The 22,654-nt window shown below is 43.8% G+C and overlaps 4 protein-coding genes and 1 long non-coding RNA gene across 6 annotated transcripts in view; 2 read left to right on the forward strand and 3 right to left on the reverse strand.

Annotated features, from left to right (window-relative positions):
- Positions 1-150: 150 nt before the first annotated feature.
- Positions 151-3,710, forward strand: LOC117761987 (complement C1q subcomponent subunit C-like). The gene is made up of 7 exons (XM_034586394.1): positions 151-277; positions 845-960; positions 1,068-1,130; positions 1,508-1,661; positions 2,239-2,379; positions 2,719-2,845; positions 3,188-3,710. Exons 2-7 carry the CDS (start codon positions 855-857, stop codon positions 3,320-3,322), a joined length of 726 nt encoding a protein of 241 aa, XP_034442285.1. The 5' UTR covers positions 151-277; positions 845-854; the 3' UTR covers positions 3,323-3,710.
- A 1,526-nt stretch (positions 3,711-5,236) lies between these two features.
- On the forward strand, positions 5,237-9,409 carry c1qb (complement component 1, q subcomponent, B chain). The gene is made up of 5 exons (XM_034586294.1): positions 5,237-5,395; positions 6,010-6,178; positions 6,753-6,984; positions 7,529-7,646; positions 8,564-9,409. Exons 1-5 carry the CDS (start codon positions 5,393-5,395, stop codon positions 8,771-8,773), a joined length of 732 nt encoding a protein of 243 aa, XP_034442185.1. The 5' UTR covers positions 5,237-5,392; the 3' UTR covers positions 8,774-9,409.
- Positions 9,410-10,283: 874 nt separating this feature from the next.
- LOC117761587 lies at positions 10,284-12,023 on the reverse strand. Its single transcript, XM_034585610.1, has 5 exons — positions 11,887-12,023; positions 11,334-11,515; positions 11,094-11,259; positions 10,705-10,807; positions 10,284-10,512 (listed from the first exon to the last, which is right to left on the reverse strand). Exons 2-5 carry the CDS (start codon positions 11,510-11,512, stop codon positions 10,394-10,396), a joined length of 567 nt encoding a protein of 188 aa, XP_034441501.1. The 5' UTR covers positions 11,513-11,515; positions 11,887-12,023; the 3' UTR covers positions 10,284-10,393.
- A 484-nt stretch (positions 12,024-12,507) lies between these two features.
- LOC117760969 lies at positions 12,508-13,413 on the reverse strand. Its single transcript, XR_004613766.1, has 2 exons — positions 12,989-13,413; positions 12,508-12,758 (listed from the first exon to the last, which is right to left on the reverse strand). It is a non-coding gene; the product is annotated as an uncharacterized LOC117760969 (long non-coding RNA).
- Positions 13,414-13,543: 130 nt separating this feature from the next.
- LOC117760958 (filamin-B) overlaps positions 13,544-22,654 on the reverse strand; it is a 48,863-nt gene continuing 39,752 nt past the window's right edge. Inside the window, exons 33-48 of one of the 2 annotated variants that reach the window (XM_034584416.1) lie at positions 21,873-21,978; positions 21,511-21,651; positions 20,778-20,906; positions 20,151-20,324; positions 19,791-19,949; positions 19,496-19,699; positions 19,266-19,418; positions 18,994-19,116; positions 17,784-18,050; positions 17,508-17,645; positions 17,270-17,385; positions 15,637-15,769; positions 15,372-15,548; positions 15,000-15,218; positions 14,560-14,769; positions 13,544-14,025 (exon numbers count right to left, since the gene is read on the reverse strand). In XM_034584416.1, the coding sequence (XP_034440307.1) occupies positions 13,838-14,025; positions 14,560-14,769; positions 15,000-15,218; positions 15,372-15,548; positions 15,637-15,769; positions 17,270-17,385; positions 17,508-17,645; positions 17,784-18,050; positions 18,994-19,116; positions 19,266-19,418; positions 19,496-19,699; positions 19,791-19,949; positions 20,151-20,324; positions 20,778-20,906; positions 21,511-21,651; positions 21,873-21,978 (2,637 nt within the window). In that variant the 3' untranslated portion in view covers positions 13,544-13,837. The remainder of the gene's footprint in view (positions 14,026-14,559; positions 14,770-14,999; positions 15,219-15,371; positions 15,549-15,636; positions 15,770-17,269; positions 17,386-17,507; positions 17,646-17,783; positions 18,051-18,993; positions 19,117-19,265; positions 19,419-19,495; positions 19,700-19,790; positions 19,950-20,150; positions 20,325-20,777; positions 20,907-21,510; positions 21,652-21,872; positions 21,979-22,654) is intronic. The other variant, XM_034584415.1, reaches the window with a different exon arrangement.

A 22,654-nucleotide genomic window follows, 5' to 3' on the forward strand; every position in this document is an offset into this window, starting at 1 on the left:
TAAGATGAAGACCTTAAGAATTATAGAGAAGTTTCCCCACAATGACACATAGCGACGGACAGTATTTTGACGGAGTTCGTTCTCCTTCCACTTCTCTGTAACCTCAGAAATTTACAGAACTACATCCAGTCGTCTCAGAAAAAACATTTCCCAAGCAAAAACTGCTGAATGTGCTGTTTTTTTTCCCTGTTCCTCCTCCGGCTGCTTCACATCAGCTTCACTTCACTTTGTTTTCAACTCGTCACAGTGGTTTTTATTCTTCTGTCTCTTCCATCAGGTGAGTTTATACACGTATTTATTTCATCTGCGAGTTGATTCCAGTTCAGCAATAGTGAAATAATCTGCTTGTTTCTCCTTTATTATTAACATTGTGTATTTTATATATCAAAAATGCATTTGGATATTTGAGCTGTATGATCCACTCACATTTCTCTCTCACCATCTTTTCCTTTCCTAGTCGCGTCTCCTCTTTCCTCTTGTCCCACATACCCTGTCTCTTCTTTCCTTCTCTCCTCCTCTTCTCTTTTTCCTGTCTTCGTCATCCCTCCTTCTTTATTTCTTCCTCATCATGTCCCATCCCTCCACCATCTTCTTCCCCTCTCTCTTATCACCCTTTCCACTTATCTTTCCTTTCCTAGTCTCCTCTGCTCTTCTCTTATCTCCCATCCAAATATTTCATCTTCCCATCTTCCCTTTCTCTTTGCTAACCTCATCATCCCTCTCTTCTGTTCTCTTCCACTTGTCTCCTTTAATCTTTTCCTCCTCACCTTTCCTTCCATCCTTCCCTCTTCTCCTCCCCACTCTTCTCTCGTCTCATCACCTTGTCTCGTCTCCTCCATGTCAGGTTCTCCATCATGCTCCCTCACTTCTCTCTTGTGATGGGAGCCCTGCTCTCATTGGCCGTATCCCAGCTGGTTGCTTTGGAGACCTGCCAAGCAACAGGGATGCCCGGGATACCAGGTATGTCCAGTCGTGTGTGTGTGTGTGTGTGTGTGTGTGTGTGTGTGTGTGTGTGTGTGTGTGTGTGTGTGTATATATATTTGTTTTATCTTTACTTCCATCCTCAGGTATGCCTGGGCTGCCCGGCAAAGACGGTCGTGATGGAGAGAAAGGAGTGAAAGGAGAAACAGGTACAATAATAATGATAACCAAACTTTATTTATAAAGCATTTTTCCAAACACAGTTCACAGGTCAGCTGATAAATAAAAAACATTGATGCCCAGAACATCTACATCTATGAAATATTCCTGCTGTAGTCTCACATGGGCTCACTCGGACATTTTCCGAATATTTAAAGTAGCTAAAGTAATTCTTTAGCCAGGCTTCTTGTCTTTATGCTGAGCTTGACTTACCATGTCCTGACTCCAGCTCCATCTTCAACACACACAGAATATTCATCTTCTCGTCTAACTCTCAGGAAGAGTTGAGTTATTCTATTCAACAGAGACACAGCAGGTGGGTGCAGCTTGTTTTCATGTACAATGACCAGCCGGTTGTTGTCTGCAGGAGCACAGCGGCGCGGCGGTGGCGGCCAACAGAACGGAGAGAAGGGCGAACCGGGGACGATGGGATTCCCTGGTAAACGAGGTCAGAGTGGGGAGTCAGGGAAACCCGGGGCCCCAGGGTTTGAAGGACCTCCTGGAGAACCAGGAGAACACGGGTATGTATTCGAACAAATCACTGAGCAAGTCACAGGAGGCCTGGTGAGGACAGAAGAGAAGTGTGTTGCTCTGCAGAGGGAGTTTTTGTCAACTCTTTGAAACATTGAAAATGTTGGAATCTATTGTAAATAAAGTTGAACATCTTCACGTCCTCCCTCAATCCAGAAATTAAGCTAAATTTTGCGTCTATGGCCATCTTGCACCGAAGACGGCATTTGGAGCCAGAGTCGTAGTAGTTCAAATTACTACTTCAAATAACTAATTCAAATCCAACTGATAAGAAACAAAAACTTCCCCAAACGACAGATCTATGAGGAAAGAATTGACTTTTTACTTTGGTCCAAGTACCATCCACTAACATAGAGGAGGTGGGGTTTATGACCTATACTGCAGCCAGCCACCAGGCGGTGATTGAGACATTTTAGCTACACTTACAGGGAGCCATCATCTATCTTTATATCCAGTATATGGTCTAGTTTGAATAAAACCGGGGTCACAGATTACTTTTTGCCCCGGGGCCCAGTAGCGGGTTCATCCCGCTCTGGCCCTCACTTTGTGTTGCTTCCGTGGCTGCAGGACGGTTGGAGTCCAGCAGAGGGCGGCCTTCAGCGTGGCCAGAGGCACCAATGATTTCCCGGAGAGAAATAGCGTCATTCGTTTCACTACAGTCATCACCAACATCAACAATGACTACGACACAGGCACAGGACACTTCAGGTGAGATTCACAGCTGTCATCCATTGTAATGTGGTTTTTATCTCAGGTTCGTAGCATCATATTTAAATCATGTGTTTCCGACAACAGGTCTGGGACACTTGTTTATCCGATTGCTGTTTAGACGTTTCACTCAAAATCTAAAATGTTACTCTGGTGGTGCTGGAGGAAAAAAAAAATCAAAGGATCATCAAAGTCATTAGAATGTCTGGATGAAATTTAATCCGAATCAATTCCATCATTTCTGAGACATTCCGGTGTGACTGACAGTCATCATGCTGCAGCAGGACGGGAGTAAAACAAATCCACGTTTAGTGAATTAAGTAAGTTTGTGTGTTTCAGGTGTCGCGTCCCAGGGACGTACTACTTTGTGTTCCACGCCTCTTTAGAGGATCGTCTCTGTGTCCTGATGAAGCTGGACGGAAAGCTGCTATTGCCCTTCTGTGATCTCCGCCGAGGGAGAAGACAGGTACGAACATGAAAGAGTTCAGAGAACAAAAATAACTCGACAAACCAATGACAGATTTTCACCAAACTCATTGGACAAAGGTCAAAGGTCAAGGTCAACAAACGAATATGGTCAGAAGAAAATTAGGTCATGTAAACTTGTAACGTTTTACTTGTAAACCTTACTCAGACTAATCATCTGATATCATATGGAATGAATGATGTCAGTATTTTTATATAGAAACATTTTAAAGCCTGATTAATGTTTATACAGCAAACGCATCACCTCAACAATGCTTTTCCTTTTATTTCAATATTCTGCCATCATTTAAGAATTGCTCCAAGATGAAATGTGTGATTCCAGGTGACGTCGGGCGGCCTGACCGTCTACTTGTCCAGGGATCAGGAGGTTTGGCTGGAGACTAAAGACTACAGAGGGATGAGAGGAAAGCCCAGCGGTTACAGCATCTTCTCCGGCTTCCTGCTGCGCCCGCACTGACCCGGGAAACACAAAACAACCTCCGTCCTCAAACCTCTCGACAGCAAACTGGGTCACTTCATCGGCTACAATATATTCTGACTGGTATCTGCATTTATCTACTGCGTGAAAAACATTGTGCAGACGCAGAGAAGACTTTAATTTATATTATAGTTTGATTTAGTCACTTTTGAGGAAGAAGGGATTTGTTTTCCATTAGTAATTGGGTTTAATGTTTTTTTTCATCAGCCTTAAAACATGTTTATCACAGTTTTTTTTTCTTCAGCTTTCTCTTTTTTTTTTCTTCACTTTTAAAAGTTACCAGGTCCAATTCACTGTGTTGAATTTATTTTCTCTGTCACAAGTTGAACTGGAAAACTACAAATAAAGATCTGAAAACAACCTCAAAGCTTTGTGCTAAGATTGTTTAATTTCTTCTCAGGCTGTACCGTTGGTCTTTTCTTAAATCTATTTCATACATGCAGCTTTATTTCTTACAGGTTATAATTCATGATAAGTCTACAATTAAAATTACAACGTATACAAACACAGACAGAGTCCTTGTTGCTGCTCAGATGCTTGAGAGTCTTAGTCAAATCTAAAAATTAAAAATGCTGATGTATGCCTTTCTGACTCCAAATTTGATTTTGGTGCTTATTTCAAGAGTGTGAAATAAAACCAAGTATATATCAAGTTAAAGTTGTAATCTGCAACTTTTGCACAAATTGAATTGAAAGTTCATATTCAAGATGTCAGCTCTGGTTTATGTGAGTGTGTTTTAAACACTGCAGCAGCAGTGAAACACAGACACGTTTACAGTGTGTAAAGTTACTGAATGTGAAAATATTTTAATGGTTAACTCAGAAAAGACACACAGGCCGTAAATAAATACACGGAAAAAGAAGGTTTGATTTCTTCGTGTCACTGAGTCTGAACTTTGAGAGAGGGAACAAAAACAGGGACAGAATGAAAAATGAAAAGAGGATCAGAAAATGACAAGGTGGCATTTTTCACAGGATGGAATCATAAAAATCTGCATCAGCTCTCAGATGATAGGAAATAAAAAGTTTTGTGGAACAGATACTAACCTTCGGACTGAGGTCAGGAGCTTCACGAACACACTGACAGCAAGAAATTAACGGAAGTTCAGAGGAAAACAGAACAAAATGTTAATTCGGAGAACAGTTTTTTATTAGATTTATTCAATGACTCTTCATCAGGTGAAGTTTTTCTTCTTCTTCAACTGTTTCACTTCCTCTGAAGCTTGATTCTCTGTTAGAGTCAAGTCATCAGACTCTCACAGAAACTAAACCTGAGATAAAAGTACCATATTCTTTACTAGTACTAGTAGTGGAGTAGAAGTATAAAGTAGCATTACATGGAATTTAGTACCTTAAAAATGTACAAGTACTGTTGTTGAGCAAAAGTACTTAGTTACTTACTTAACAGATCTTTGTTAAAGATAAACACAAATATTTGTTAGAGAAAATCATTTCAACCTACTGATTTTAATTCTGCATTATAGAAATACTCACACGTCCTGTTTCTAAATGCATCTTAATACTTAACTTTAGTTCTTAAAGTAAAAGTTAAGTATTAAAAACGATCATGTAAGTATTTTACTATTCTTCTGTTTATTATATAACTTGTTGACTATTTGATGGATCAATGTTTAACCTGGGTTTTACTGTTGTAGTTGGTTCATGTGAACATTTAATTTATTTTAGACGATAAACTATAAAAATGTCTGAATTTCTGAATAAATGTAAATGTTTAGTGTGTGAAATGACCTGAAGCTGTGGAATGACTGTATGTGAAGTCACTGAAGTACAGGTACTTCAAATGTGTACTCACTGACACCACAGGAGTAAATGTAAAGTACTTTGTTATATTCCACCTCTGAGCACCAGCAGAGCGGCGAACTTTCCCCACTTCAACCGTTTCACTTCCCTTTTTTTATTCTGAGTCGCTGCTGTCGCTGTGAAGAAGGACGGATCTTCACCTCCGCTCTTCACCTCCGCTCTTCACCTCCGCCCTTCATCTCCTCACCTCCTCATCATCTTCACCACAGGACCAGTGATCTGCCTGAAAATGGTGAGACCTTTCTGACCTCAGAAATCCAAAGAACATGTCAAGAGAGAGAGAGAGAATCCCTTATTCAGATCGATGATAGAGAAGTGGATTTCAAATTTGAATTTTTACTCAGTGTTTGTTGTTGTAAACTTCAAACACAGTGAACTATCATTTGTTCTCTTGTGTGTGTGTGTGTGTGTGTGTGTGTGTGTGTGTGTGTGTGTGTGTGTGTGTGTGTGTGTGTGTGTGTGAGTTGCTGGGATTCACAGTCACAATGCAAAACATGTAGTGATGTTAATGTCGTTACTGTTGATGCGAGCTGAGTCGACTGTGTATTTGTTTATGTGCAATCAGACTCAGTCAATAAACAGTGATGAAGATGAAGAGTTAAACGTCCACTGAAGAGATGAAGGTTTTATCCATCATCTAATAATCATAATAATAATAACTTTTATTAGTATAGCACTTATCTAAACTTAATATCACCTAATAATTGTGAGCATTACATTATATTTAAACATAACACTACACACATTTAAATTACATTACACACACTTACATCACGTTACATTTTTTATCTGCAACAATTGTTTCTTTGATTTTGAAAACATTTGCATGGGAACCTGTGTGTTCAGGCCCCCCAGTGGCTGAGCTTCAGTACTGCAGGGATGCTGCTCCTGGTTCACGTGGCCCCGTCCTTCACGCAGACGTCGTGCAGCGGAGGAGCCCCGGGGATTCCTGGGATCCCGGGAACTCACGGGCCCTACGGCACCGATGGTCCCAAGGGAGCGAGGGGAGATCCAGGTTCACAGTTCAAACATGAAAACATCAAATGCATTTGACACGTTTTGTTTTTCAAGTTGGCGACATTTCACATTTCAGAAAACAAAGTAAACTCAGATTCAATGTGACGAAACTCATGAACCGACTTTGAACAAATCTCTCAACATTTGTTCATTTAACTCAAATTTTAAGCAGCAGTGAATTTATGTTTTTATGTCAAAGTAAAGAAGGATTGATCACATGCACCAACTTATCTGTGATGAACTAATAACAACTAATACGTTTTTTCTTTCTTGACAATATTTAATATTAAAAAACAGATGCAAATAACAAATTCAAAACAATGTGTTTTATATATCTGGGATTTTATACAGTTATTATTAAACAGATTTTGCAGCATATTTTGTTGCTGGTTATTTTGTCAAACTGATAAAGATTTGATTGTATTTTTCTGTTGTGTTTAGTTGCAATAGTTTTATTATAGTTCTTTTGAGTAGATCACAATATAGACTTTCAATTTACAGCTCAAATAAAACACTTATCTTTAATCTCAATGTCAGTTCACGCTCAAACATACTTGTTTTCGTATGAGCAGGTGAGTCCGGAAAGACTCTCAGGGGTCGGAAGGGGACACCGGGTCTTCCGGGCCCCCCGGGCCGGCCTGGGATGAAGGGGGATCTGGGTATGCCGGGGCCCCCCGGGTTTCCAGGGGTGATAGGAAAGAGAGGGAAACCCTTCAGCAGCTCCGACCAAGAGAAACCTTTGTTCTCCAGAAAACGTGTGGTGTCAGAATCCCCGGAGATGGACACGGCCATCATCTTCAACAGGTCAGAGGAGGTTTGAAGTCACAAGACAACAGGCTGATGTTTAATGTGACAAATGCTTCAGAAGTGGTTAAAGGTTAAAGACCTTTGATGGAGTTTAAAGTGTTTATTGTCAGACTGAGGTCACAGGGAGTCTCCCTGAAAACGTCAAGAAAAATCTGAGGTATTTCTCTACAATTTGATGTATTCATAATAAAATAAGAAACATTCAAAGTCAATAACTTTTTAAAAGGTTCCCCTGCTTCATCAGGACCTTATTGAAAGACAGATATTTTTTTGTTGATGTGCCGTAAAAAAGAAAACCTCACGTTGGTGTAATATTAGAAAATGTCCGGACCCAATTTTCTGTACATTTTCTTTATATCATGAAGCACAGTTTCACTTTTCTCCAAATGAGAAAGACACAAATACAGAAATCTCCTCATTTATTGGCAGGAAATCTTGTTTTCTAGTTCTGGATATTACCCATGATGCCCTGCTTCCTGAACCTGAAGACCTGCCGCTGTCGGTAAATAAAAACTAAAATATCTGCGTGAACTTCCCACAGAGAGATTTTGTCGGACGTGGATGAACAGCTTCAGGGAGGTTCTCTGACAAACGGGAGTTTCACATGTGTCATCAGAGGCATCTACTTCTTCAGTTACCACATTTCAGCAAGGAGCCGAGTGAGTCCATCACTTTCTTCTCCTCCATTTGTCTCTTCTCCTCCTCGCTCCCTTCTTCTCCTTCACTTTGCCTTCCAGAGCTGGATCTAACTGATTTACTGCAGTGCTGCACTCGGGTATCGTTTAGACGCATCACTACATTTCTACTGTGACAGTTATATTTCTTGAGATAATCTATAATGACTAGTTTTACTGAATCTTTAATTTCCCTGCACAGGATGAATGAGCTTTATTTTTATCTCATGTAAAATATGATGCATCAGATGAAAATACAGTTTTCTAGGTGAAACAGCTACAATATTTAATAATACTAATAATCTAAAAATATAATAACGGCACAACCCAAAGAACCATTATATATAATGAGAACTTCTGCTTTGGATAAATAACATTTCTATACATTTTATATAGGAACACGTTCACTTTAGTTCATATGAAAACATATCGACTGAGGCCAGATAAAGTTTAATGATGCATATTCGAGTCATTTTTGAAGTAAGATACATTGATATTTGATCCTGTTACCTCCAGGAATCACATTCTTCTCCACAATGACCTGATATTTTACAAATAAACCATAAATTAATTAATTAAAGTAACATTCACTAGCTCCTGCAGCAGCAAAACTATAAGAAGTACTAATAAAAAGTACATAATTGTGATATCTACTTATTTTCTGTACCTCTTCTACCACAGCTCCTTTTCTAAACGCCCAAGGACACTTGACAATATACTGTATCATAAATAAACAGATGATTAATTAAAGTAAAACCAGAAACCAGTATTGAGAAACACCTCAATACATCATGACAGGCGACTGAAGTAAAAGCACAGATGAGAGGAACCTGATTCAGGCTGTGATCTGAGCGTCACTGAGGTTTCTGCTGCTCCTCACGTTATTTGTGTTGATGCTCCAGGTTTGTCTGAACCTGATGAAGGACTCCAGTGTTCAGACGACGCTGTGCGACACGGCTGATGGTTTCCTGGTCACCTCCGGCTCTGCGGTCCTGCAGCTGAACGCCGGAGACACGGTCTCGGTCCACACAACCAAGTTCAACAGCATGCTGACGAGCCAGAGCAGCACCAGTCACACCTTCACCGGCTTCCTCGTCTTCCCCACGGCCTGAAGTCTGCTCCACAGTCACAGGGAACTAAAGACTTTCAGTGACGTGTGCAGCAGAGAAATCAACTGTGTGTTGTGTTTTAACTAGTTTCACTCATTATTAGGTAGAATCATTTAAATGACTGATTTAGGTTTTGGTGGAAGGATTAGACAACCGATGACTGATGGTATTTTCTTACAATTTCCAATAATTTAGAAATATGGCTCATATATAATCCACCACTCTGAGAAAAACACATAAATAGCAAATTAAGAACAATTAGGAACAATGTGCTTTTATATTTTTTATGTTTTGTTAAACCGATAAAGATCCTTTCTTCATTCGATTTTTTCTCTTTGTTCTATTTGAGCTTGATGCATATTTTAAATTACAAACATTTCCATTTATTACATTAAGAGGTTTTTAGATCAAAATATAGATTTTCAATCACAGCTAAAATAAAACACTTCTCTTTAATCTTAGTATCTGTTCAAACTCAAACATGAAATAAGTCTTAAAGATGAACTTACATATTCTTCATTGTTTTCCTGTTTTCATTTGCCTCGACTACAAACCACTGTCTTATCATTTGTAGGGTATAAAAACAAGATGTGAGAATATTTTCACATCAAATAAACTTTTATAAACTGAAAACATCAACGCGTCTGTACAGCAGTAATAATGTTACACTGACGTAACAACATGGAGAAGTTATGATGATTAGAAATGAATCATTGATGGTTGTGGTGTGTAACATTTCCTCTGTGTAGAAGCACCGAGGTGTCAGGTGAGAGGAGGTGAACACAATCTCTCATGAATTAACCATCACACAGAATCCGGTTACGTTCAACCGGACACAGGAAGTGGAGGACGAAGTCAGGATCCCATCAGTCAAACACAAAATGAAAATCATCGAAATTCTATTGCAATGATGACATCGTGACATCAGGATGACGTCATTCTTACTATATTATTTTTCGATATATAAGCTTTACGTCATTTCTATATTTCTAGAAAAAAAAAAAAAAAAAAAATTCTTTAAAAACAAGCTTTCCATGATGCAATTTTCGGACTTTATTTGGATTTACGACATCACTTATCGTATGACATCATGTGATTATTTTTGAATAATTTCCCGATCGACACCAGCTTCAGATTGTTGCCCTTTTATTTGTGGAAAAATATGTTGTCGTAAGAAAGATGAAAGGTAATGAGGAAAGTTTTGTCAACCTCGACTTTGATGCATCAGGTTTAAAAGTGAATCATCTGGAGATAAAGTCTCGAGTAATATTTTCACCAAGTTTGGTGTAAATCCGTCTATGCATTGTAGATTTATTTCTCACACTCTCTCTCTCTCTCTCTCTCACACACACACACACACACACACACACACACACACACACACACACACACACACACACACACACACACACACACACACACACACACACACACACACACACACACACACACACACACACACACACACAAATCACTGAGAGATACACCTGACTTTGTTGTAACAATCCGAAAAGACAAGACTTTATTTTCTATCATTGATCGTAAAATGAACTTCAGTGATTCAAACAAATCCCGTTAGCTGCTGTGAACTGGGACTGAGCAGCGACCTCTAGTGGTGGAGGCTCAGCCCAGCGTGTCGGTGGCTGACGGGCTGCTGAACACACCGTTCCTGGTGAAGAAGGTGTTCCTCACCACCGACGACCTGGCTCTGCAGGGAGTCCTGTAATCCAGCGTGTAGTCACCTGGAGACGAGAAGACGCCGTTGATCAGGTGCAGAACAGATAAAAACCTGGATCTGGTGGATTTAGATGAGGTTTTCATGAGAGAAATGAACGTTTGATGGGACTTTCAATGGGAACTGTTGGCTCTCGGTGGAGTTTGGAGCTCTACTGTGACTTCAGGTTGTTATTCTTCCCAAAGCTCCGTCATCTTACCCAGCCTCCATCCGTACTCCCAGGACGAGAGCAGAGGAAACTCAAACTTCTCCTCAGGTCGGATCAGGCCTCGTCTCTGCAGGTACAGGCGCCGACCTTTCCCCTGCACACACACAAGTCACTGGAAATCACCTTGGAAGTGGCAGAAGGTTTAGGAATACTGAGCAGCCAAGTTATAGAATGACTCTTTCATGTTAGTTCAAGAACGTTTCAAGTTTTGGAAACAATTAAAATGAAAAGAAATGATTAAAAGCCTGTTGTTACTGGAACGTTTCGATTTGAAGCTGCATGTTAATAAATCAACTAAACTACAGAACATATAAATATTGACTTTATTCTCATGAAGAGCAACAGCGGAGGAGACATTTTGAAGCAGATGTGTTTCATACGTTATGAGAGGAGTCCTGATAAAGAGCCTTTGAGGTCCGTGGAGAAACCGGCTTCATGGTGGGAGCCACACTGAGCCGACCGTCCACAGGAGGAGGAGGAGGAGGATGAGGACGAAGGTCGCTCTGCCTCTTCTTGGGTGCGCTGGGAACAGGAGGCAGGGCAGCCCTGCTGGGTGGAGCATAAACGTGAGATCAAGTTTTTCTATGATTAGAAGCTCAGATTTAGACTCCACAGCTCACCGGGGCCGGGCAGACGCTGCAGGCAGCTGTGGGGCCTCCATGCTGGGCTTGGTGTCGAGTTTGCAGCAGGTCGGGTAGTTGGTGGCGTAGCGGCTCGTCCAGGACAAACGAGTCAACATCTCCTTCTGAATCTGCTCCCGGTAGCAGTTCTGACTCTGAGTCGTGAACAAGCCACGCATCTGCTGCCAGAGACTTTCATTTAGCATCTCAGTCCGACACACCGATCAACACCATGTTCAGACCTGCTGTTAACATCTGTCCTGACCAATCCAATCATCAGCTGATGTTAGAAAACTTCTCCTGCGACCACAGTTTGACAACTTCATCCGACCCAACATTTATTTATTTCTGAATGTTTATATATGACAGTTATACAACATGTAGTTAGTCATTTACATCTTTAAACACATCGGATCGTTTTTCGTCTCAAGATCCCCGCACCAAAGAAAGAAAATACAAACTAATCATGAAAAAAACTTTTCTTAATTTGTTTTAAAAATGAAGCTACACACACAAGCTGATAATAGATCATTTCAATATAATCTTATTTTACCTCTGTTGTGCCTGAAGAGGAGCGGAGCAGGTTCAGCTTCGCACTGTGGATCAGATAACACACAGGGAAACAACACACACACACACACACACACACACACACACACACACACACACACACACACACACACACACACACACACACACACACACACACACACACACACACACACACACACACACACACACACACACACACACACACACACACACACACACACACACACACACACACCTTTTCAGTACTTTTAACATTTAACTGATTTAGACTGAGGCTAGACTTCTATTAGGTTACTACACTTGTTTTAATATTTTACTTTCTATATTAATGATAAAGATAGTCTTCTAACAAAAAACATTTAAACATAACTAATTAAGTTTATTTTAAAAGTTTTAAATATAACATTTCGTCAAACCCTCGGTCGACTGCGCCGTCAAACCCACAGCTACTTGACGGTGCTAGCGCGAGTTAACCCTCATTGTTTATAGCGATCGATGAAGATCTGCTCACGATTATTTTTCTAAAACACATAAAAAATAAATCCACAGGTGAAGTGAAGAGAGGGAACAGGTTTCACTGCAGTAACTGAACTGAGATCCAGGAAAGGAGAGACTGAAGTCAATCATCTTAATTCCAGTTTATTTTAATTATCAAATGTACATCATCTCTAGAGTTTAGTTTCACGTTAAAACACCTTTTCCCCCAAAATACAAAATGAATTTTTCTTTCCCCACATACAAAAAAACAAAACAACAACCCTAAAGTACGAAAAGTAGCAGTGATAAGGCGACGACAGCCGGGTCAGACACGAGGACAGATTCATCCCCGTTTACACAGGATTTCCCACACAGACACAGATCTGACCTTTAACTCTGCAGCTCAGATCGGAAGTTCAACATTTTAACGAGCGACACACAGCGTTTCAGTTTGTTTCCTGTTTCCTGCCCGAGTTTGAAATTGAGCCGCGCGGTTAAACGTCAGATCCGTTCACGTGACAAATAAATGCAGCTGAAGGAACAACAGAGAAAAGCGATGACCCCTCGCGTGTCGGTCAGTGCAGGAAACAGCAGCGTCGCTGATTTGTTACGGCGACATTGTGAACTCGTGGGATTTTTAAAGAGGCTCAAGAGAAAGAAATCAGCAGACGTCAGTAGTCGAGTGCAGTTTGGCGTTTTTCGTGTCAGAGAGAATCAGGTTCATCGATATTCTTTAAACTAACATGACGATAAAGCAAACACAGAGAAGTCCAGGTCTTTTAGTTGAGATGTTTTTTTGTTTCATTCTCAGCACTTTTGTTTTGGTTATTTTTGGCTTCTCCTCGTGGCACCAGGTTAAATCAGAGAAACTTCATTTGGCTCCTCGGTGCAGAAACTAACCGCAGAGGAATCTCACAGAACTCTGGGGTTTTCATCCACACGGGGGAAAGTGCTGCCTCCTTTTTCCACTTTTATTTCTAATCATAAACATTTTAAAAAGGTTTGGCTCCACTTTTCCAAATCCCCAACATCCAGTTTAACAGTTTTGGAAAACATTTGTCAATTCATAATTTCAGGGCAGCAAAACTGTGATGATATCTCCTCCTCCAATCAGGTGATTTCATCCCTCAGTTTCCTTCAGGCCAGATTACTGTGTCGACCGTTTTGCCTCCGCGACGCTGCCGAGGTTTCACCCTCATAACGTCTCAATTCACTGACGTGGTCGTTTTCTATCCCCTTCAACTCTTTAAGGGTTTTTAAAAACATGTTTTTCCTCTTTGAAGGGCAGGTTGAGGCGTTTCTCAACATATAAAGTAATCATGTCGGGTCAGAACCTCCTGAAAACATCTGATTCGAACTGAAAAGGTTTGCGCACAAAGCTTTGTTAAGCCACTTGCTCATTGTTGTCATTTGCATTGCAGCTCGTGTGTCCACTCCAACTCGAACAGGGATGCAAAGCGGGTTTTCTCGGCGCATCATGGGACGACGACGTGGAAGGGGGAGCCCGGGATGTGGTCGTCGCCCCACTTGACCACCAGGACGTAATTGCCCCGCTCCCTCAGCAGGTAGCCGACGTTGTACTGCAGGTTGCCCAAGTGTTTGACCAGCACCTCCTCACAGGGAACCTGAGGACCGTGCACACCCACCAGCAGCATGTTCTTCCCTGAGGACGGGAGGAAGAGAGAAGTCAGACGAGTCCTTTCTTATCGAATCCAACAGGGAAGTTATACGTTTTCGTCTAAGTTTGTTAGTCAGCAGGTTTACGCAAAAACTACTGAACCGATTTCCATTAAGTTTTGTGGAGCACGACCCAGAGTAAACGTTTAGCTGTGGATTCAGATCAGGGGGCAGGTCATGGTTGTTTTTTCCCCCCACTTCCTTTAACATTGTCAGATCTTTTATCAGCATTTCATTGATTTCTCCAGTGAAGGTGACTGATATTTATGAGTTTGTGCAATTTGGTGCAGATCTAAATAAAAATCTGGATCTAGTGAACCTGAATATTCTCGTCATTCAAACCACACCGTGAATCTAAAGAGTAATACCACCGACTCAAACTGATTTGTGATTGTTTTGGTTTCCTCAACCACACCCAGAGATTCCAGTACTTATGGGACAGTTACAGTGAACATGTAATGAGTTGTTTGTGTCTGATGCCCACAGGTCCACAGGGAGGTCTCGTTGCAGACGTCCTTACCGGCCTTGCTGCAGTCCACAGAGAAGCTGCTCCTCTGGCCCACGAAGGCCTTGCTGAGGCCGGAGCCTCGGCTCAGCACCTTGCTGGCGTCCGAGTCGCTGGGCCTGGGCATGATGCTCTGAGTGAGGCTGCCGCTGGACGCCCGTACGGCCGGATCCACCGTCAGGGTGGACGTCTCACTGGCGTTGGTCACAGTCACCAACCGTTGACCTGAGAGAGCGGAGGGAGAAAGGTTTGATGAAAACGACCAAGTTTGTTTCTATTTTTCTTTTGTAAAAGAAGATTTTCCAGTTACCATAAACACATTTTCTGCATTTCTGTTGTTTTCAGATGGATTTAATAGAAATCAATGGTTCCCCAATGATTGATTAGTGACCCACAGACACAAGGAGGTGTTTTTTACGGCGGCAGGTTCTGAGCAGTGATGTTCACCACGTTACCTGTGACTTTAGCCTTGAAGGGACTTCCAGTGATGTGGTTGGGTCCTCCATATTTGATGCTGATCAGGTAGTTCCCAGGAGCCATGGGGGTGTACTGCACCTTGTAGCCCTCTGGAACCTCCTGACAGTCCATCTTCACTTTGGAGGGGCCCTCGATGGTCACGGCCAAGGCCCCGGGGCCCGCCTTAGTGTTGTTGATGATGAACTCTGACTGGGAACCTGCAAGATTACAGACACTCTGTGTGAGGTTTGGTGCAAATTGATTCAAAGCTAAGGGAAGTGTTGGGCTTTGTATTTTTGAGAACCTGACATGTCACCCAGCTACAAGTGAAGAGGTCAGGGGTCACACAGGTGGACAGACGGGTAACCCACCTGTGGTGCCTCTCTCCAGTCCAGCTCCATACGCTGTGACCAGACTCGGCTCTCCGGTTTGTCCCGGTTCCCCGACTCGGACCTGGAAAGGACTTCCCGGGATGTGAGAGCCGTTAAACTTGACGTCGATGGAGTGGACGCCGTTCTCCCTGGGGATGAACCGGATCGCATACTTGTCTGGAGGAGGGGACGGAGGGATTCGTTACCAACGGGCCCAACATCCAGGAGTTCTCACTTTAACAAAAACCCAGTGGTAAACACAAACCTTTCTCCAGCTCGGTGACGGCACACTCCTCCAGAGCACCAGAGGGGCTGTGGACCTTGGCCTCCATCTTCCCCTGCGCTCCATTCAGACGCACCGCAAAGGATGCTGGGTGATTCGCCTTCAGGCCAGACTCCTGCAGAGGTCGGACGCACACAGTCAGTGGACAGACGTTTGAACAGAAGAAAGTAAAGTAACAACTCAAAGCACAGACACACACACTCGTATACAAGTACTTTGTGTGTAATAGTTTGTGGTTTCTACTACGTCTCTCTTCTGCTCCTACTCTTACCTGAGCTCCTGTTGGTGCAGCTCCAGCAGACAGAGGCAGACCCACAATGTTAAGAAGCAGTTAGACACACTGAGTGTACGACACAGTACAGTCTTAAAGGAAGTAATCAGGGAATAAGAAAAAAAAAGGGATACATATATTCTTTATTCGGGCCTTTTATATTAGGTTTTAAAAGAATTGTGACCGAGATAAAAACTGCAGAGAGGGACACAGTGTCAGTTATTTACTGCTCTTTGATGGACAAACTATTTCTTAACGACCTCACACAAAAGAGGAAGAGAAGAAAGTTCTTGTAAATTAAAAATAAAGTTGTAAATAGTAGTAACAATGTATTAATATATTATTTTTAAATGGTGAAGTTGTACAGGTTAACAAAACTAAAACAGAACGAAGTACAATGGTCTAAAGTTGTGATGTAAGCTCATTACCCCAATGATGATATTATATTTAACAATATAACATTGATGATATAACCAGGGTGTATTTTTGATTAGAACGTAAGAAATTCAAACGATAATTTAAATGCTAGAAATGAGATTTTGCCATGAATCAGATCTGCTAAATAACTTTCAAATATTGACTTTAAACAGAAAATCTTCCGTGAAGTCACAGATTTATCAAGTCTGCAGCATTATTCTCATTCAGTAGAAGGACACCAGTGCTTCCTGTTGACGGTGCTATAAAGAGCCAGATTTAACAAGCAGAAGAGCGGAGCTTCATCTACAGCTACAGACAAACTACAGACTCTAAAGAGGAGAGCAGGACGCCTCTGTCTGCTGTAACCAGGCAACCAGCGAGCTGAAGATGCTGCTGCTGCTGATGAAGATGATGAAGATGATGTTGCTGTTAGGAGCCTTTAAATGAAACACAAGAGAAACACCAGCAGTTCCACACCAGACGGGGAGAGGGACGACCCGAGCCAGGCAAAGGTGGTTTTTGAGATGACGTCACTGAATTTAATCCAAACTAATTTGACCAAATTAATAAAAAGGTGTTTTATCTAAAAATAAAAAAAGAACGGAGGGTTAATATTTCCATTTTTAAACTCCACGTTGTTTGTGTCCACTTCAACACAGAAACAGTTTGCCTGGCCGGGGTCACGTCCATGAGACCAGTTGCATAAAGAAAACTCTTAATACTTTAATCTGCCTGAAATAAGTGAGTCAATTCATCATAGGTAGGATGTTGTTGGTGCGATAGTTAAAATGATCAATAAAAACAAAATGTGAATTAAAACCCAGACCAGTCAGACGCAGTTATGAGAGAGTTCTTATGCAACTGTGCCTCAGAGCCCTTTAGCAAGGCAGGGCAGGCTGGGTGTGGAGGTGTCTCCTCATGCCTCACCTGAAGGCCGGTAACAGTGAGGCGGCGGGCGTCGTTCACCGGAGCCACGACCGGGACCAGGAAGGGGCTGTCGGGTATGTGCTGCTCGTTGAACTTCACCGAAATCTCATAATCACCTGGAGACGAGGAGGAAAGAGAGAAACTGTTTCCAGCGGCTGACGATCGCAACGCACTTCTGGTATCAGGAAATTCAGTCTTCTTGTAACTCAGATTTTGAAAAACAGCGTGTTCTCTCTACCGGGCTCCTGAGCGATGTACGAGACGCCACAGGATCCGTCCTTGCGGTCGTCAAATGAGATCTCCGCCCTGCTCGGCCCCTCCATGGCGATGGACAGGCCGCCGGCCCCCGCCTCCCTCGTCCAGATGCTGAACTCAGCTGTTGAGCAGGAGAGAAACATTTAAAAGACTTTTAAAACTACAAATCCACAACACAGTCATACATCAGTCCGGGATTTCTCTGCAGCTACTGAACTCCCTGTAAGTGTACAGTGTGTTTGGGTGGGTATATATTTACCCGGCTCTCCTGCCTGTGCTCCTTCCAGTCCCGGACCTCCTGCTCTCACCTTGGTGGCCCCGCCCTCTCCCAGCGGCCCCACGGTGAACTGGAAGGGGCTGCCTGGCACGTGCACGCCCCTGTACCTCACGCTCACACTGTGCACGCCCATCTCTGTGGGCACGAACCGCACACAGTAGGTGTCGTTTCCGACCGCGACCAGCTCGGCGGGCTGACTGGCTCCCGAGGGGGACGTGACCTCCGCGGTGACGTCCTTCATGTCGATCGCTGTGAACACAGACGGAAGATGTGACGTCGACCCAACGGGCAGAGAAACTACCATGATGCATTCTGTTCTGATATCTGACTTCTTCCGTGATTTATTGAATGTGTCACTCAAACCACAAACCAAAACAAAACAAAGCTGAAACAGATGAGAAGGAATCTCACACACACACACACACACACACACACACACACACACACACAGCTGCAACATAATAAAGCTTATGTTATGTTGCAACGTTTATTTTTTCCTAAGGCTCTATAACGCACCCTGCAGCCCTGCACCGCCCCCCGAGCAGCGGGCATCAACAACACAAACACCCTTCACTTCCTTCTCTCTGCCCGTGAGCACCAGACCAGAGAGGCCGGAGATGAGGCGGACGCGCCCAGGAGAGAGGCTCCGACCCGAGACAACAGCAGAGGCACAAGCCCCGCGGCCGCTGGAGCTGCCAGACCACCAGAGGGAGCAGTAGGAGCGGGAGCAGGAGTGAGAGAGGAGCTGCCGAGACAAGACCAGGAGGAACCAGCTCACTGGAGGAAGAGGAGGATGACCAGGAGGAGGTGAAGGAAGGAAAACACAGGAGGAGGAAGAGGAAGAGGAGGGATGAGTGAAGGGGACAGAAGGCAGAGGAGGAGAAAGTTAAGATAAACTGAGGGAGAGAAGGGAGGAAGAGAAAGGAAAGTGGGAGGAAGAGGATGGTTGAGATAAAGGGAAGAATGGAAGGAAAGGGAAGGAAAGATCATAAAAGAAAGATGAGACAGGACACAGACAACAGCACTGAGAAAAAGAACAGACAGGAAACAGTTTTAGAAAAGACGCAGCAGCTCTGAAGACGCAGGACGTTTTCTTCATCGAAACAAGCAAACTCTGTTCCACACTTTTACAGTTAGTGTGTGTGTGTGTGTGTGTGTGTGTGTGTGTGTGTGTGTGTGTGTGTGTGTGTACCTGGTATCTTCAGACTGAGGTCACACACACTCCCCACGCTGGAGACAGATGCTGCCTTCTGTCGTCGAGTGATGCTCTCCCGGATACGACCCTCGCCCGTCACCCGCACTGTGAACGGACTTCCTGTTGACACACACGGACACACACACGCACACACACACATTTGTCAGAGAGGATATTTACCACTATGCTGCATTACATCTCTTGATACACACATTTATTTACAACCTCAAGAGAGTAGTTTTCAGTAGTAATAGTGTTTTTCATTTAACCTGGGACGTGTTCCTCAGCGAAGCGGATCGAGACGATATAGTTCCCAGGCTCAGTCGGACAGTAAGTGACTCCACACGTCCCGTCCTCTATGTCCTCCGTCTGGATGTCCACCTTACTGGGACCTTCGATGGACAGAGCCAGGCCTCCATAACCTGGACATGCAGATAAATGAGGTTAACACTGTCTGGTTAAAGACATATGACAGTTTTTAGTGGCTCGCTGCACTGACCGGCCTCTCGTGTGTCCACCACGAAGCTGGCGTTGTTGAACGTGGTTCCCTGGACGAGGCCGTCGCCGTGAGCTTTGACTCGGCTGGCGTCGCCGATTTCAGACTGGACGACCATGATGGTGATGGGACTGTTGGCGACGTGCCGACCGTTCTTCAGGATGCTGACGCGGTGTTCACCCACCTCCCGGGGGATGAAGGAGATCCCTGAGAGGAGGAAGAGGAGGAGGAGGAAGGATATTTTTAATAAATTCAGATTTGAATCACTTTCAAATGTGTATTTTTGAATGTGTCATACCAATATGGTTGTTTGCCATCCTCTTCAGCAGGCAGGGCTCGTCACGGCCGGATGGCGACCGGATGCTGGCGGTCAGCAGGCTGAGGTCCGTCTCGTTTATATCCAGAGAGAAATCTGCCGCTGAGCCCAGTTTGACATGAGAACGCCGCTGGTTGTCCTCTGAAACACACAAACACACAATCACAGAGGTGACACGCTGCTGTGGAGGCTCTGGGAAGTCGGATTGTTGCTTAAACAAAATGCGTTTTGAATGCAGAATAAAAGACGAGGTATATTCAGTTTGTTATCCTGAGCATATGTAGAGGATTCGGGTTATTTTTCATTGGATCTGTGTTTTTGTGTGTCTGTGTGCAGACTGACCGGTGATCCTGGCCGTGAACGGGCTGCCGGCGATGTGGTCGTTGTTGTATTTCACCAGGATGTTGTAGTCTCCGGGCAGAGTGGGCATGTAGCTGACGCTGCACGTCCCGTCCTTGTTGTCCACGCAGCTGATGTCCGCTTTGGACGGACCCTCGATGGCCAAGTCCAGACCGCCTGGACAGACACACAGACAGACAGACTCAATATTTAAAACAGGATCTTAAAACAATCTTTTATTAGGCTAATGATACATTTAAGAAGAAATTACAGACATGTCACTGTGAACCTTTGACCACTGAAAACTAATCAGCCATTCTTTGAGTCCATTTGAAGAAATTCCCTTAATATGACATTTTGTGTGGTCCCGGTGACGTTTGTCCACCAAAACCTAATCAGGACATTTGGGTCCAACTGAACATTTGTACCTAACTTGAAGAAATTCCCTCAAAGTGTTCCCGAGATGTCGTGTTTAAAAGAACGGGACAGAACCAACGGAAAACTCCAAAACATGTCACGGGCACAGGGGCATTAAATACCCAAACAGGTTTACTGTTGGTCAGACGCAGCAAGATGGATTGAAACTTGACTTTGGATTTAAAAACGATAATCTGCTCCTTCCTCTCGTACCTTCGGAGGCGTCCTCTGTAAACACTGTGAACGTGGCCATCTTCTGGGCAACGCCGTAGCTCAGACCTGGACCGTAGGCGGTGACGTTGGGACTGCTGGCATGGTTCACATAGAACTGGAGGGGAGACTCTGAAACACACACACACACAAATTCAACAATACAACAACAAGGGGTAAAATCTACAGGTAGATAAAATCTGAATCAGTGTCTCATGTTGGGAGTCGCTGACCACAGCCTCAGAAATGACGTTTTCACATGTGCTTCCCATGAGGACTTCTGGTCAAGGTATGTGTGAGAAAGGTACCAAAGGGACCACAAACACACACACACACACACACACACACACACACACACACACACACACACACAGATTCTCAGGGTCTAACGTCATTACAGGCTGATTGTTAATTGTTTTCTCCTGCTGGTTGAAAATAAGCAATAAACACACACACACACACACTCTTCTTAATCACAAACATGCGCCGTGCACACCTTCTGTTTACCGCCGAGACAGAACCCTAATCACCGACTCGCTCCGTGTTCCTTCCTGTCAATGACGTCAACGTCCAAACAGCCCGGCAGCAGACTGTCGTCAGAGGAAAAGGCTGCAGGTTCTGTCCTGCTCACCATGTGTCTACAGCTCACCTCTGCACCTCTAAGTGTGTGTGTGTGTGTGTGTGTGTGTGTGTGTGTGTGTGTGTGTGTGTGTGTGTGTGTGTGTTTAGTGCAAACCTGGGATGTGCGTGCCGTTGTACTTGATGTGCATCTCGTGCAGGCCGGCCTCAGTGGGCGAGTACTGAACAGTGACCGTCCCGTCCAGGTTGTCTGTGATCAGTGGCTGAGCAGATTTACCTGAAGGCATCAGCACCTCACCTGAGACACACAGAGAAATAAACACGTTCACAGCTAATTTCTGTTCGAGATTTTAGTTGTTTCAAAAATTACTGGTTATCAGAACTTTTTGCCAAAGGACTTGAGTTAAAAATCAGCCAGCAAACACTTGATTTTTGCATTTAATGTGGATAAAGCCTTTCTATTTTAACATCTCTGATTCAGCAGATAAAACGTCCTCTCATCATCGGCCCGTCTCTCACCAGTGATCTCGCCCTTCCTGAACGAGAACGGTATCACCATGTCGAACGATCGGAAGCCGCTTCCATTCACGCTGCTGCTGATTGGCTCGAAGTTCTCTGACGTCACCTGGAGGAGACAGACACACACACACAGACTTCAACGTGTCGTTCAACACTGAAACGCTTCCTGTCCGCCTCGGCGACCTGCGTTAGAAACATGCTGCTGCTGCCGCATCCAAGCCCCGCCCACACAGGGGCATCCTGGGAAGTGTAGCGATGGAGCAGGAAGAGAGAGGAAGAGGAGGTTGATGATGTTGATGATGATGATGATGAGGTGATTCTGTGATGCAGCCACAGCGATGAGGAGTGCACTGAGGGAGAGGGAGAGGGAGAGAGAGAGGGAGAGAGAGAGAGAGAGGGAGAGAGAGAGAGAGAGAGAGAGAGAGAGAGAGCGAGGGGAGACCACCACAACAAATCTCCTGGAGAAGAGAAAAAGAAAAACCCGTAACCATAGCAACGGCTTCTGCATCCATTTATGTGATGATGTGGGAAGTTTGCTGCGATCCCATTGGCTGAGACAAAAAGGTGAAGTGATGGCAGAGGAAGCAAAGCAGTCGAGCGAGTACACGTTAGAATGGAGAGAGAGAGCGAGGTCAGGTTTGAACCAGCAGCCAGTAACCTGCAACAGAGAGGAGCAGAGTGTGTGTGTGTGCGTGCGTGTGTGGGTGTACCTGTAATATTGTGTTTATAAGGAACATAGAGTGTATTGTGAGTCTGCAGTGTGTATTCGTGTGTGTGTTTTG

Source organism: Hippoglossus hippoglossus, chromosome 5 (assembly GCF_009819705.1).
Source record: "Hippoglossus hippoglossus isolate fHipHip1 chromosome 5, fHipHip1.pri, whole genome shotgun sequence".
Lineage (NCBI taxonomy): Eukaryota > Metazoa > Chordata > Actinopteri > Pleuronectiformes > Pleuronectidae > Hippoglossus > Hippoglossus hippoglossus.